This window comes from Loa loa (assembly GCF_000183805.2).
Source record: "Loa loa unplaced genomic scaffold supercont3.177, whole genome shotgun sequence".
Classification (NCBI taxonomy): domain Eukaryota; kingdom Metazoa; phylum Nematoda; class Chromadorea; order Rhabditida; family Onchocercidae; genus Loa; species Loa loa.
Window position 1 is genome coordinate 72,294 of NW_018108357.1, and position 13,135 is coordinate 85,428.

General features: G+C 32.7%; 2 protein-coding genes across 2 annotated transcripts; both read left to right on the forward strand.

The window, feature by feature from the left end:
- Positions 1 to 388: 388 nt before the first annotated feature.
- Positions 389 to 4,829, forward strand: LOAG_08169 (ubiquitin carboxyl-terminal hydrolase 46; the record flags this gene model as incomplete). Its single annotated transcript, XM_020447630.1, has 10 exons — positions 389 to 409; positions 935 to 1,018; positions 1,227 to 1,344; positions 1,493 to 1,615; positions 2,078 to 2,270; positions 2,519 to 2,603; positions 3,235 to 3,384; positions 3,511 to 3,654; positions 4,178 to 4,321; positions 4,483 to 4,829. 10 exons carry the CDS (start codon positions 389 to 391, stop codon positions 4,639 to 4,641), a joined length of 1,221 nt encoding a protein of 406 aa, XP_020302160.1. The 3' UTR covers positions 4,642 to 4,829.
- A 2,695-nt stretch (positions 4,830 to 7,524) lies between these two features.
- LOAG_08171 (hypothetical protein) lies at positions 7,525 to 12,689 on the forward strand. Its single transcript, XM_003143702.2, has 13 exons — positions 7,525 to 7,606; positions 7,784 to 7,922; positions 8,359 to 8,584; positions 8,768 to 8,915; positions 9,042 to 9,160; positions 9,654 to 9,760; positions 9,876 to 9,961; positions 10,060 to 10,223; positions 10,490 to 10,636; positions 10,750 to 10,831; positions 11,041 to 11,143; positions 11,971 to 12,092; positions 12,398 to 12,689. The coding sequence occupies exons 1-13, from the start codon at positions 7,544 to 7,546 to the stop codon at positions 12,656 to 12,658; spliced, it is 1,767 nt and encodes a 588-aa protein (XP_003143750.1). The 5' UTR covers positions 7,525 to 7,543; the 3' UTR covers positions 12,659 to 12,689.
- The last annotated feature ends 446 nt before the right edge of the window (positions 12,690 to 13,135 follow it).

The following is a 13,135-nucleotide window of genomic DNA, read 5'->3' on the forward strand; positions in this document are numbered from 1 at the left end:
ATATATATATATATATATATATATATATATATATATATATATATATATATATATATATATATATATATATATATATATATATATATATATATACAGGATTACTGGTATGGAAACTGTGGAGAAATAATACATCCGTACACACCAAATTTTGCTATGGATAAGCTCCTTCATATATGCAATAGTGTGACGGTATGCCGGATACTTCTTCAGGAATGGAGACCAGGATTCAGGACGCACAGCGTCATTTCATGTAATTTGATGCGTGGATTGAAATTACGCGAAGGGTCCGACATTAGAATCGACCAATAGCGGGTCGAGAATTATCACATGATGTTACGGCGAAAGATAATTTGTAAAATGCATAACACCGGACTGTTGAATTTTCAGAATGGTGATTGTTGGAGATGAAGTTATTTGAAAGGTGAGGTCGAAGTGGAAGGGTCAAAAGTGAAGAGCTAAAGATAATTGCAAACAGCGAAAATAAACTACTGTGTTGATCGTATCGTTTATTTATTCTTCCTAATTATGGTTCATCTTTTTTATCTTTCTCTCTTCCTTTTTCTCCTCTATAGTATTTTTCTTCTTTTTTTGGTGGATGTCATGCAAGTTCAGTTCAAAATAAGCTGTTGAAAACTGTACACGAAATGACGTCGCATGGACATTTAATCGGAAAGCTATTCATCGAACATTAATGCACCGAGGAAAGAAATTAAGGAATTCTTATTGCTTTAAAATTTCTACGTTATCATTGATATATAGTGAATGGGAATGTTGCACTTACACATACTCATGTAACACGAGATTTCCCATTCCTTCGTTCGTTTACCTTTTTTCATTGTTACATTCACGTAACACTATACTTGATGTAGGTATGAACAAAAGTGCATTGAGAAGTTAAGTCATGCTTTTCAGAAAGTTTACTGATTTATTTTAGGGTGCTAACGCTTCATCTCAGTTGGAAAAAGAAATCGGTTCCGATCACTTACTGAGCAATGAACATTTTTATGGACTAGTTAATGTTTGTATTAAAATTATTTCTGCAAAAAACTAAAAAGATGCTAGCAGTTAAAGATTTTGATTGAATTCAGTTGATGAAATAAAAAGGGAATTATTTTAAGTCGGGTAGTTTATGGGCAGATCTCCCCGTATTTAACCTAGGATTTACTTTCTTTATAAATTTCTTAGTTATTTGCATACTTACTGTCTTATTTGCTTGTTCATTTCAGTTCGGTAATACCTGTTACTGCAATTCGGTTATTCAGGCGCTTTATTTTTGCCGCCCATTCCGTGAAAAAATTTTGCAATATAAGCAACAGTTGAAGAAATCATATGATAAAGAATCAGGTTGTATGATATGATCGGCATCTTATTTAAGATGATTAAAGCAATATTTCTCGACAGTTTAGTATCCTCCCAATCCATTACGTGTCTTTCTATTCACATTTCATTTATAAATTTCTCTTTTTTATTTCTTCGAATTTACTGATTTCAGGAAGAGAAAAAGAAAATTTATTGACTTGTCTTGCTGACCTTTTTCATAACATTGCGACGCAGAAGAAACGAGTAGGTACGATTGCTCCGAAAAGATTTATCACCAAATTGAAAAAGGAAAATGGCAAGTACATGATATGTTTACATCCACTTTTTATTCAGCAAGGAAATAAATCATTCCTAGTTACTGGTGAAATACCGCAGTTGAGGGAAAGAATCATCCGTTTGTTGCCTTTTTCTAAATTTTATTTTATAAGAAAATTATAGTCTTCTGCGTCTTGTAATACTAAAAATTTATAAAAAAATCAAGTTACTTTTGCTTTGATATGAAGTTACTGGTTAATGCTAACTAATTCAGAATGGAAGGGGTCGAACTTGTGTTTTTAGAAAGCAGCGAATTTCCGAATTTTATTAGTAGCTTAAAGTGTTAAAAATATTAAAGCATTAAAAATACTCTTAAAAATGTCTTGATTATTGAGGTTTCACGAAAAAAACAAAAGATTCTTGTAGCCTTGCAATAGTTTGGGAACTTTCACTCTTAACTTTTTTTTCATTGCTTTTTACTGTAATTTATGCGTTATTTCAGGTATATTTGATAATTTTTCGCAGCAAGATGCTCACGAATTCCTAAATTACTTGCTAAATACAATATCAGAAACGCTTGCTGAGGAGAAAAAGATAGAAAAGATGGAAAAAATTCTCCGTACAAATGGAATGACGAGAAAAGGCGCCAGTGTTATCCTACCACCGTGTGAATCACTGGCATTCTGTCAACCAAGGTGAAATGGCTGTTTAACTTTTCACTTTCAAGCTTTTTTAATTTTAAAAACCAGTTAAAAATTTCATAATCAACGTAGTAATAAACAAATGTAAAAAAAAATTTTGTTCTGCATATTTAGCAGTAGGAATTAACTAGTATAGCTACTGCTTAGCTCTTGTCGTTTTTGCCAGTACATTTTTACATTGTTAAATTAGAGAATGAACTAGTATTCTTTCTTCAAGTTGATCTAATCTGCCTCAATTTGAGTAGTTCAAAAAGTGACGCTACATGGATTCAAGAAATTTTCCAAGGAACCTTAACTAATGAAACACGTTGCCTTAATTGTGAAACGGTGCGTTTGTATTCTTTTACATCAACTTATTCTACTATTATTTCTTGCTGCTTTTTGAATTTCTCGAAGGGAAACGTCAAATTTCGGGAACTGTATCTGGAAAATAGGGCAGAGATTTTGCAATATGGGGAATTGAAGAGCTTGGAAAATGTACCAAATATTAAGAATGCTTATAACTGTGGCTGTGGCAAAATCCATTATCTGGTTTAATAAATTTTTCATTACAATACACAAATTCTACATTTGATATTCTGTGAAGGCTTAATTAGTTTAAACTCTTTGTGCAGTTCTCCCGGTTTTTTTAATTTAAAATATAATTTGCTGCATAATTTTTCCTTTCCAAAATCCATCCGAAATTTTATGTCTTCAAAATCTCTCATATGTGTAATGTCGTTCCCGAAAGAAGAAAGAACTGTTGATTTGATTTTAAGTGTCTATAACTGGTCGGAAGTGCAGTAAAAAAGCTAGTTTGTTAAGCTATAAAAATGAATTACAGAGACTGCTATCGAAATTTTCTAATGGGCGGGTGGCACCGGATGTCTATAACATCTGAAACATGTAGTAAAAATTGACATAAGAATTTACCTTTAATTAGATGAGACAATTGCATCCCACTTTTTTCAATGTTTAGGTATCAAGCAAGGATGAAGATTTTTTGGATTTAAGCGTTGACGTTGAACAGAATGCATCAATTACCCATTGTTTACGCGTCTTTTCTGACATGGAAACATTGCAAGGGGAACAAAAATATTACTGCGAAAATTGCTGTTCAAAACATGAGGTGTTACTTGCTCTTTTAAGCATTTTCCTTTCATGTTTAAAGGAAGTAAGAGTTTCATTGTTTGCTTCTCTTTCTGTGTTTGTGACAATATCTGTAACCTATGACAGAAATTTCAAAAATTTGCAGGCTCAAAAACGTATGCGTATTAAAAAATTGCCGCAGATGTTAGCACTGCATTTAAAACGATTTAAATATGTGGAACAAATGAATCGCCATACAAAATTGTCATATCGAGTGTTGTTCCCACTTGAATTACGTCTTTTCAATGTGGTAATTATATTTGAGTTCATCTCCATTCACCGGATGTCTATTTCATTCACTGTTGAAAAATGAAATTGAAGAAAACAGTGACGTACTGAGAGGAGTCGATATATTTCTTTGAATTTCTTAACCTTAATCATTCTCCTCATTCTGTGTTTTTAATTTTATTTTGTGTTAATATCAGTGGTCGTAAGAAAAGTTTATTGGATGTTTGTAATAAAGAATCTAAGTCCTATCATAAAAATAAAAAAAAAATCCTGGCAGGATCGAATGATTCGCATGAAAGTAATGCTTTAAGAAAATCATAACTTGCAATGAAAGATTATATTTAAGAAATTATATCGTGAAACCTCTGTAGGATGTGAAAATAAATGTATTTCATGTCTTGCATGATGTTAAATTTATCCAAAATATGAAATAATTAATAGTCATGTATAATATCAGTGTCGGTATCTCTCAGGATTCATTTCCACACTGTTTCTTGAAAGTATTATGTCCTTGCTTTAATTTTATTAATTTAATGTTTGTTTAGAGTGATGATGCAGTGAACAGGGATCGTCTGTATGATTTATGTGCAGTTGTGGTACATTGTGGTTCTACGCCAAATCGTGGCCATTATATTACGCTTGTAAAGTCGCATAATTTCTGGCTTCTATTCGATGACGACATCGTTGACGTAAGTGATTTTACATTTTTAGGGTCAGGGCTTTATCAAGTAATGAGAGTTTCCTGAGAAAAATTAGCTGGGGTTATTTTTCAAATTTTTCAATAATGAGGGGGAAATAAAGAGAATTGATGCTTTTTTTGTATCTGCTGCAAAAAATGGTTGATTTCCAGAAAATTGATCCTATGGCGATTGAGGATTTTTTTGGTCTTTCGGAATGTGGTGTACAAAAAAACAGTGAATCTGCATACATCCTATTTTATGAAGCAAGGGATGCTGTGAATACAGACATCAAAGAAGGAGTTGGACAGCTTGCTAATTCATCCATTTAGTTCTTTACCCAGAAAAAAAAATAGTCATTACGATTTAGTTCGAAGCGAAAAAAACGAAACTTTTTTTCGCATAATAAATTCTTGGTATTTATTGTTATTGTAAATTTAGTTCATAACTTGAAAGAAAAAAAAAAACGTGTAAAGAATGTTCTCTGGAATTTAGCGGTTCCTTTTCTAGTAAAATTTGCCAGTGTCATCTTAGAGCAGGCTGTATAGAAAGTTTGAGTGAGGAAGATGAATACTGTTAGGAGTAAAAAATTCGGCAATTTAAGTTTTCGTTGATTACAATATTCTAGACTGAGCTACCGTAGTTTTTGTACATACGATTGTGAAATAAACGAATCCGAAAGCTTCATCTTCTCTTTTTCTCTTTTGGTCATTTTCAAAGGTAAAATTTAAGGGAATGACAAGAAGCCGTAAAATGAGAATGGTAAAAAGTTATAAAGTTTCGGAAGTTAAAAATTTGTTAAGTTTCTAGTTAATTTATGGGCATGGGTATAACTTAAAATAGGTCAGTGATTTTCCTTAACACTTATTCAGGTAAGCTCTTATTTGTATATGGCAAAATGATTAAATGTAATTTTATTTTAACCACGTGCTTCTTGTGGAAGAAAAAGAAAGTACTGTGATTTTTGGTTCATAGCTATCATATATACCGTGGCTTTGTACAATGTGCGATATCTTCAGAAATTTGTGATTTTTCCTATTTTTCTCATGGAGAAAAATCTTTTCCCTTAAAATTGCTTAAATATGTTCGTACAATGAATTTTATCCGCATGGTGATGTAATCGCTTAGTGATAATTTAAATATCCTGCACAAAAACTCGATCTTCGGTGTGCTCAGTTAGCGGTTTGGTAAACTGACAACACATCAGAGACTTCAAATTAAAAAGACACTGTTTGCTTGATCTTAACAAAATAATGTTAAAGTGTTGAAATTATTGGTGATTGAGCGAGATGTAAAATAATTTGACGATGTTATGAGCCATATTTAAGGAATATTAAGTTATGATCAACAGTTCTGAAGTTTGGTGGTTAACACTGTGAGCCTCATCCTGAGATATTATTACTCCTTGAAATATTGTATAATAGGATGGAAGACAAATTAGAAGGTATCTAGGTAATATTGTTTCCTTTAGATGCATATAGGAAACACGGGGGAATTTTACTATGCAGATCAACACTTTGTGTTACCAAGGAGCATGTTACGCCGAAGATTAACAATGTGATTCATAGAAATGAACAGAGATGAGAGTAATATGTTAAGAAATAGTTTTTGTAAATTCTGTTAGTTTGTATGACTAAATTTTAAAGCATCGGAATTGATTAAGATAGATAATCCGGTTACGATTCTTATCTCTTATTAGAATGATCTAGCTTTTCGGAAATTTGCCCCAATACAATATTTCATTTGAAGTCATACCTCTGCCAGAATGATATGCTTAATCTTTCCTCTCAAAGCAATACAGTCGCATTTAAGCAGGAGTAGCAATACCTTTGTAAAGGTTAGCAACGTGTTTATAAAGTAAGAAACAGAAAAGAAAAAAAAACCTCATAAAACAATAGCCTGAGGAAATGGTAACAAGATTGATGAAGTACCAGTAAGGTTAAGTGAAAAATTGCGAGACATATGAAACAATTAACTAAACAGAAAGATGTAAAGTATTTGGTATTTTCGAAAAATTAAATCTCATGGCTTTTGATATTCGTATGCATCTTACTAAAATAGAGGTTAAACAATACTTGCATATGAGTACACCACAACTCCCAACTCATCAATTTTCACTGATGCAATGGTCTACCGCTAAATACCTGCATCGTCCTCTTTACAACCTCTCAAAGTTCGTAAATTTGTTAAATGCAATGGTGTCAAGCCATCGTTATTTCGCGGTTGTCCAATACTCCCCTGTTCTTAAATTTACGTATTTGTTTGATACGTGTGTTACGAGATTACTACGTTGCTTTTTCCCCGTTTCTTATTTCTAGCTTGGCTTTTATGCGAGATTAGCATTGTAGGATGGTTGCTTTATATGAGAAAGTATCGGTGGTAGATTTTGATGTTTAACCGTTTCAAACATCTTTTTTGATTCTGCTAAATTCCATTAGTCTATGATATAAAGCAGCACATTGTGGGTACATCGGAATAAAAAAATCAGTATCTACATGTAATTATAATAAGCCCAGTATATAATGCATTTATATTATGAATGATTCCGAACGTTTCAGCGTGTGGTATATCCCTTGTACAGTTACGTTGCGATGCACTTGGCACATGTTTGTCAGCATGTATTATGCGTTCATTAACTTGTATAGCACTTAACTATTGACCTAGTAATGTGTGCTGCATGTAAAAATGTTATGCATTACTACTTATGTAATTTGGGCATAACAAGTTTTAGAATGAAATTTTTGGTTTGATCCTGTTATAATTCTCTCGTGATTCGACGGGATTTCTTGGTACTTCTACTTCCTGATTAATTTTACTTTTCCTTCATTGTTTATCGTGTACAAACATTTATTAGTTTCTTATAGCTAATTAGTTTATGACATTTCAAATTGTTAATGTGAATTGTTACATCTTCCAGTGGGTCTTTTCACTTAGTTTTCCACGTCAAAACGATTAGACAGATATCAGTCAAAACTTCATTCTTCTTTTAAAAAAATAAGTAACAAATAGTAAATTAAGTGTAAAGGTATGCTACTTGATATTATGTATCAATCATTTATAATTTGTGTTTGGATCTTATCTTCAGCTGACATGATGCTATAATAAATATAGGTTAAGGTTAAATGCGTTTGTATGCGTTCACCTACTGCCTATTTTCTTAAACTATAATACACGTATTTGTTCAGAGTTGGTAAGTATTGTTACTGCTATAATTATTTCAGATTTAATTCGATAATGTCACTGGTAACGGTGCAACGTTCACCGACACCAAGTGAAAATGGAAATTTCGATCAAACGGTAACAAAGTACATCCTTTTTGTAGTTTTATTTCCCGTTTCTGTCAATACCTGGGAAAAAATTCGAAGGATATACTGATGCTCGTTTACCGCTGAAATTTGAATTTTAAGAGGGTTGGGTTTTGACAAAATTTCCTTTTATTATAAGAGTAATGTTTATATTTTTAATATTTTTCAGGATATCGATGCATCAGAATGTGGTTTGCCACCATTTAGAGAACCATTTCCAAATACGGAATGTTATTTTTACGTGAAGGGTACTGCGGTAATTTTATTGCAACCCGATCGTACAAATGTTGGATGTCATAATACTGGTGGTAGGTGTTCATTTTATCTTTACTTGATAATTTGAATCAATAATTTAAGTCAGTATATCGAAAACAAGCATTCTGTAGTCAATGTAATCAGTGTATGGAGAAAAAGTTTCCAGAAAGTATAAATTGGGTGTTTGTTTAACAAATAATGAATGGAGTTTTATAGACTACTTGTTTCTGATATATTGATTTTCTCGTTTTATAGATAGGAGATTAAACACGGTACACAAATACATGAGAGGTTGAGCGTAGTAAATAAGAGATAACTCATGGCGAAGTATGTAAAGGTAGAAGATACGTAAGAGCCTGAATAGGATAGAGAGATTTCAGGTAAGCTATCAAAAATAGTTTATCCGTAGCAATATCTTTCCCTGTATTTTAAACTTTATTGAAAATCGAATTACATAGCGCTTCTTCCATGGCTTTTCTTATATTTCAGGTGAAATTGAAGGACATTTGCAAGCAATACTAAATATATTGCCCCCTCACGATAATCTTACAATGGCTGTAAGATTACAGCCAGCTGCTGTCGAGGCTACCAGTTCAATAAACCGTGCTCGTTATTTAGCTGTTGTATCATCCACACGTCATCGGGAGATTAACTTTCAGAATGTCCGAGAAGTTGTTTTGCTGGGCCTTGATTGTCTTCCAAATAATAAAGTCGCGTAAGTTAACTACATATCTACTGCTGTTTTTAATGAAACAATATGAAATCGAGCTTTTAATAAAAATTAGCTTTCTGCTATACTGAAAATTTTGCAGAAGGATCCGATTCATGGATTATATACATTAAGAGTAGCAGATTTTTGATGATAATTTTTAGTCGTTCTAAACAAGGTGGATTACAGGATCGGTGTGACTATTCCGGTTTATGCTTCAACTCGAGTGAGTTTAGATGGTGATGGTGGTGTGGTTGTTGATTTTGATTCATCATTACATATATTCAGGCCTGTCTCTGTTCAAGCTATGTGGACCATGTTTCAAAGATTACATAAAGTATTTTTTAATGTATTTTTTAATTCTTTAATTTGATGAATTTTTGAAATTGCATTTGGAGCTAATCAGCTGTCTTGAATGGAGTTCATGTTGAACTAGACTGTGTTATTCACAAATATTTTGTAGGAATTAATCGACGCACAAAATGCAAGAAGTTCAGCGCAACAGTTTGGGAAAACAGCGAAGCGTTTGATCGATTATTATAATGAGCAAGTATCATCGGACGATGCCATAATCACAATGTGGTTTGTTACTAAGTTGCAATGCATGATTTTTCTTGATCTATGATGGTTGTAATTTTAATCCATCATCAAACCTGTTTCTATTCAAGCCATGTGCTCTGCGTGGTGATTTCTTCTGTTATCGAGAAAAGCCCAAATCAATCGGAAAACGGCTTTGGATAGAATTTTGAAAATCATTTTGCAGAGTAAATAAGATTTCACAGTTCCCTTTCTTGATGGTAATGGCTACTGTTAATTTCTAACTTTTTGTTTGAAGTGTAAAATAATTGCAGTAATTTTCCAATTTTTTTGCGGTTATTGCATTTACGAAGAAGCAAATAAAAAACCCAAATGCTTCGAAAGTTACACTGATTAAAATATGAAGGCTTTCATCATTTATTTGAAAAGCTAATTTAATCTTTTATTAGGCCTCGGCAAAATTTGTGTAATAGTTTGCATTAGATTTTTTAAATTTACTTTTTCGAATCATCTTTTTTAAGTGATTTCAAATTTGAAGGGAACGTTCAACATCATACTGTACCGGTAAAACAAGTAACGATTTGGGAGCAACAAGTGCTGATGCGGAACGGCTCAGTCATGATTATCGAAGTGATGACGATTCTGGTAATCGCTTTTTGCGAAATAAAATTATTTTTTTCTCCATGATTGTATTCATAAATTAGACGTTATGTTGTTTTTTACATTCATATTCACCAATTTTCTCGCTATATTTGTTCAGTGGAAGCTCGAATTTATGAACAATTGAAAGAGGTGATGCAAACTGCGGATTTGGATGAAGTTACAAGTAGAGATATTCGTTTAAAGGTTGATTTTAATTTTCTTTCTTGATAATTGCTTGTGCTGGCGCAACAGTGTGCATCTTTTTCCACTTAGAATTTGGAATTTAGGGTAAAACTGTTCAGGTAGAAGAGAGCATGCATATGAAATTGGATAATTACAAAGATTTTATCAGTCGTCAAATGATGGTTATTATGGGACAGATGGATACAGCATCACAGATTTTTCCTTACCTTTATTTGGGTACTGAATGGAACGCATGTGATTGGCAATGGCTTGAAAATAATGGGTATGTAAATTAGACGCGCTCAAAAACTGATACTCTGAATATTTTTTTAACTCATTTGTTTTGTGAGCAGTTTATGATATCGTAAAATTTGGTTAGATATAGGTCAGTAAGTTTGGTAAAAAACGTATTTTATGTTTAAGTAAGTGAAAATGATCTTATTTCCACAACGGATTTCGAACTCCAACTTCGTTTCAATCCATAATTTTACATCTGATGTTCAAGAAAAGCGCGTATGAGTAAATTCTCGATAACGTTTTACTTTTTAGAATTAAATACATCGTTAATGTAACTAACGAGGTGGAAAATTTTTTCCCTGCTCGTTTAAAATATCTAAAGATACGTGTTTCGGATGAGGCTAGTACCGAATTGCTAAAATATTGGAATCAAACCAATCAGTTCATTAAAGAAGCAAAGTAAGAATTCAGCACATTTTAATCTTTTGAACTTAGATTTTTGTCTTTCTAATCAGGGTTTTTGATGAAGAACTAATAGTATTGATCGTTTTTGTTCACGTTTATTTTTTAAGGGAAAAAGGCGTTGCTGTATTAGTGCATTGCAAAAAAGGTATCAGCCGGTCATCGTCTACAGTGATAGCTTTTGCAATGAAGGTGTGGCTACGTTCATATTTACTTTTAATCTGGAATTTGCTTTCCTTGTTTGTTTATTTACTGTTCGGATTATGGAAAGTCTAAATTGGTTTTCGGAAGAACTCTTACAGTCTTGCAGTAATATTCCAGGACTATAAATAAATGATACTGATAGTGTTTTATTTACCGACTGGCAGTTTTTTTAATAATCAATATTTTCCTTTTGCTAGGAATATGGATGGGCACTTTCGCAAGCAATGGAACATGTGAAAAATAAGAGAGGATGTATTACACCAAATATTGGCTTTGTGGAGCAGCTCAGAACATTTGAAGGTGACTTTATCTAGAAAGTAAATTTAATGTCTATATTGGACTCTATAATTATATGTATAGTTGCCTAATTCTTATGGTTTGGTCCCGTCAGAGTCAGATAATTCATTGTAATATTCAGGTATTTCACTGTAATATTTCTTTGAACATTGCATCATAGCTGTTAATTAAAACATGGTGGGAAGTATCGTTTGGACTGCTTTAGGCGTCCAGAGAATATTCGCCATCACTTGTTAATCGTAAAGCAGTAATACTGTAACTATTGTCTGGGAGCTTTAAAAAGTGGTTATGAAGCTTTCAAGAAAAAATAGGACCGCATAAGGGATATTTCAAAGGTTGTTTTTCGAATGATCTTACTTGGAAGTCATAAGCGTCTCTGAATAATTAGTGATATTTGTCTGTTTTTGATTAATGACTTAGCGGTGATCGAGATGTTTTGTTACATAACCTAACCTTAACCCCTATCCGTGCCAAGAACACCCTTGCAAAATTTCTTCCAAAATATTGTTGAAAAGGCAATTTTCTATGAATTTTTCCTGTCTGTATGAAATAGCTGTTTCTCTATTTTTATTTAGGCATGCATAGGGTATGAGGAAGAATATAAGCCTTGCACTGCAGCTGTCGAAGCAAAAAGAAGTGAAGCAATTATTTTTTTCCAAAACCACTTTATTTGAAATTGATTAAGTATTCATTGCATAAGATTTCTGTCGCATTCTGATTCAAATGCAGTTCCAGCGACAATGGAAATACAGTATTAATACTCGCTAAAAAATGATACATGGGTTATTAATGTCAAGATATTTACTTGTGTTTTACCATTGCTACTTTAGGTATGTTACATGCTTTCAAGAAAAGAAATCAGTTTGATATTTCATCATCGACATCAGCTGAGCCTGTTGATTCAGTACGTTTCCGTCGTATACTGGACAAATGTGATAGGAATGCTATGGATGTGAGTTTTTGTTGGTGTTTGACTGTTTGGTCTCTTCAGTCATCGAATTCAGTTGAGTTTTTCTTTTACTTCGATGGTGCCTTTACGAGTTAGGCCTTATTCGATTTAAACGGCCCATTTCAGATTTCACGAGGTTATGTGAAGTTTTTGCCCGGATAATGCTGTTTTGACCAAAACAATTTCTGTTACATCTATAACAAAAGAAGCATATTTTTTCAAAAAGTACGTGAACGTATTAGTTAGTCATTGTTTATCATGAGCAATATTTTTTATTTATAAATTTCCCTGCGTTTTTCTGATTTCAGAGTGAGGAAGTTACACGCTGCCATAGTAAGAATGAACAGTGTGCAGCAAATATGGTCAAAAGTTTGGTTGGTAGTTTTGAAGCGAAAGGTCGCGGCGATGTGCGTAATGCAGATGAACTTCAGTTATCAGAACGCCGATTAAATCGACCGCCAGTAACATTCCGGTTGCAAAATATAACTGATTGGAAGTATCGAAATCGCATAACTGTGCCAGTTTCTAACTCGAATCGACAAGTACGCGCACTTACTATATCACAGTAATATGATATTATCAGCTGATAGGCTGATAGGCTTTCTAATTTTCTTCTAAAATTTTCACTTATTTCTGAAAGGAGATTATGATAGTGAGACGCTTATATTTCCTCTTGTAATGAAAGTTGGAAAGATGACCTGGCATACGCAATATATACATTGGATCTTTGATTTGGACGAATAAATAGAAGGGTGTGCTTTACCGTCTTAAAACTAATTCAACTATCCAGACGAGAGTCTTCGATGTTTTGATGCTTAGCAGATTATGATGAGAAACCCAAAGTTATAGATTTTAACGTTTGACCTTCCATTTTTGCACGATTTTTCTTTTTTTTGAATAGTGTTCTGAGAAATTAAAATTACAGTAGTTTTTCGAAATTCGATACATTAGGAAGTTGTGGTGTTGGATTCTGCGCTACCATAAATCAACGTTACAGTAATATATGTATATATATATATATATATATATATATATATATATATATA

Bases quoted from the DNA above. Each gene is read 5' to 3' on its own strand.
- LOAG_08171 (XM_003143702.2), top strand. From the start codon at position 7,544: ATGTCACTGGTAACGGTGCAACGTTCACCGACACCAAGTGAAAATGGA. The intron at 9,161-9,653 runs GTTTGTTACTAA...TCAAATTTGAAG, and splicing joins GATGCCATAATCACAATGTG to GGAACGTTCAACATCATACT. The intron at 12,093-12,397 runs GTGAGTTTTTGT...TTCTGATTTCAG, and splicing joins GTGATAGGAATGCTATGGAT to AGTGAGGAAGTTACACGCTG.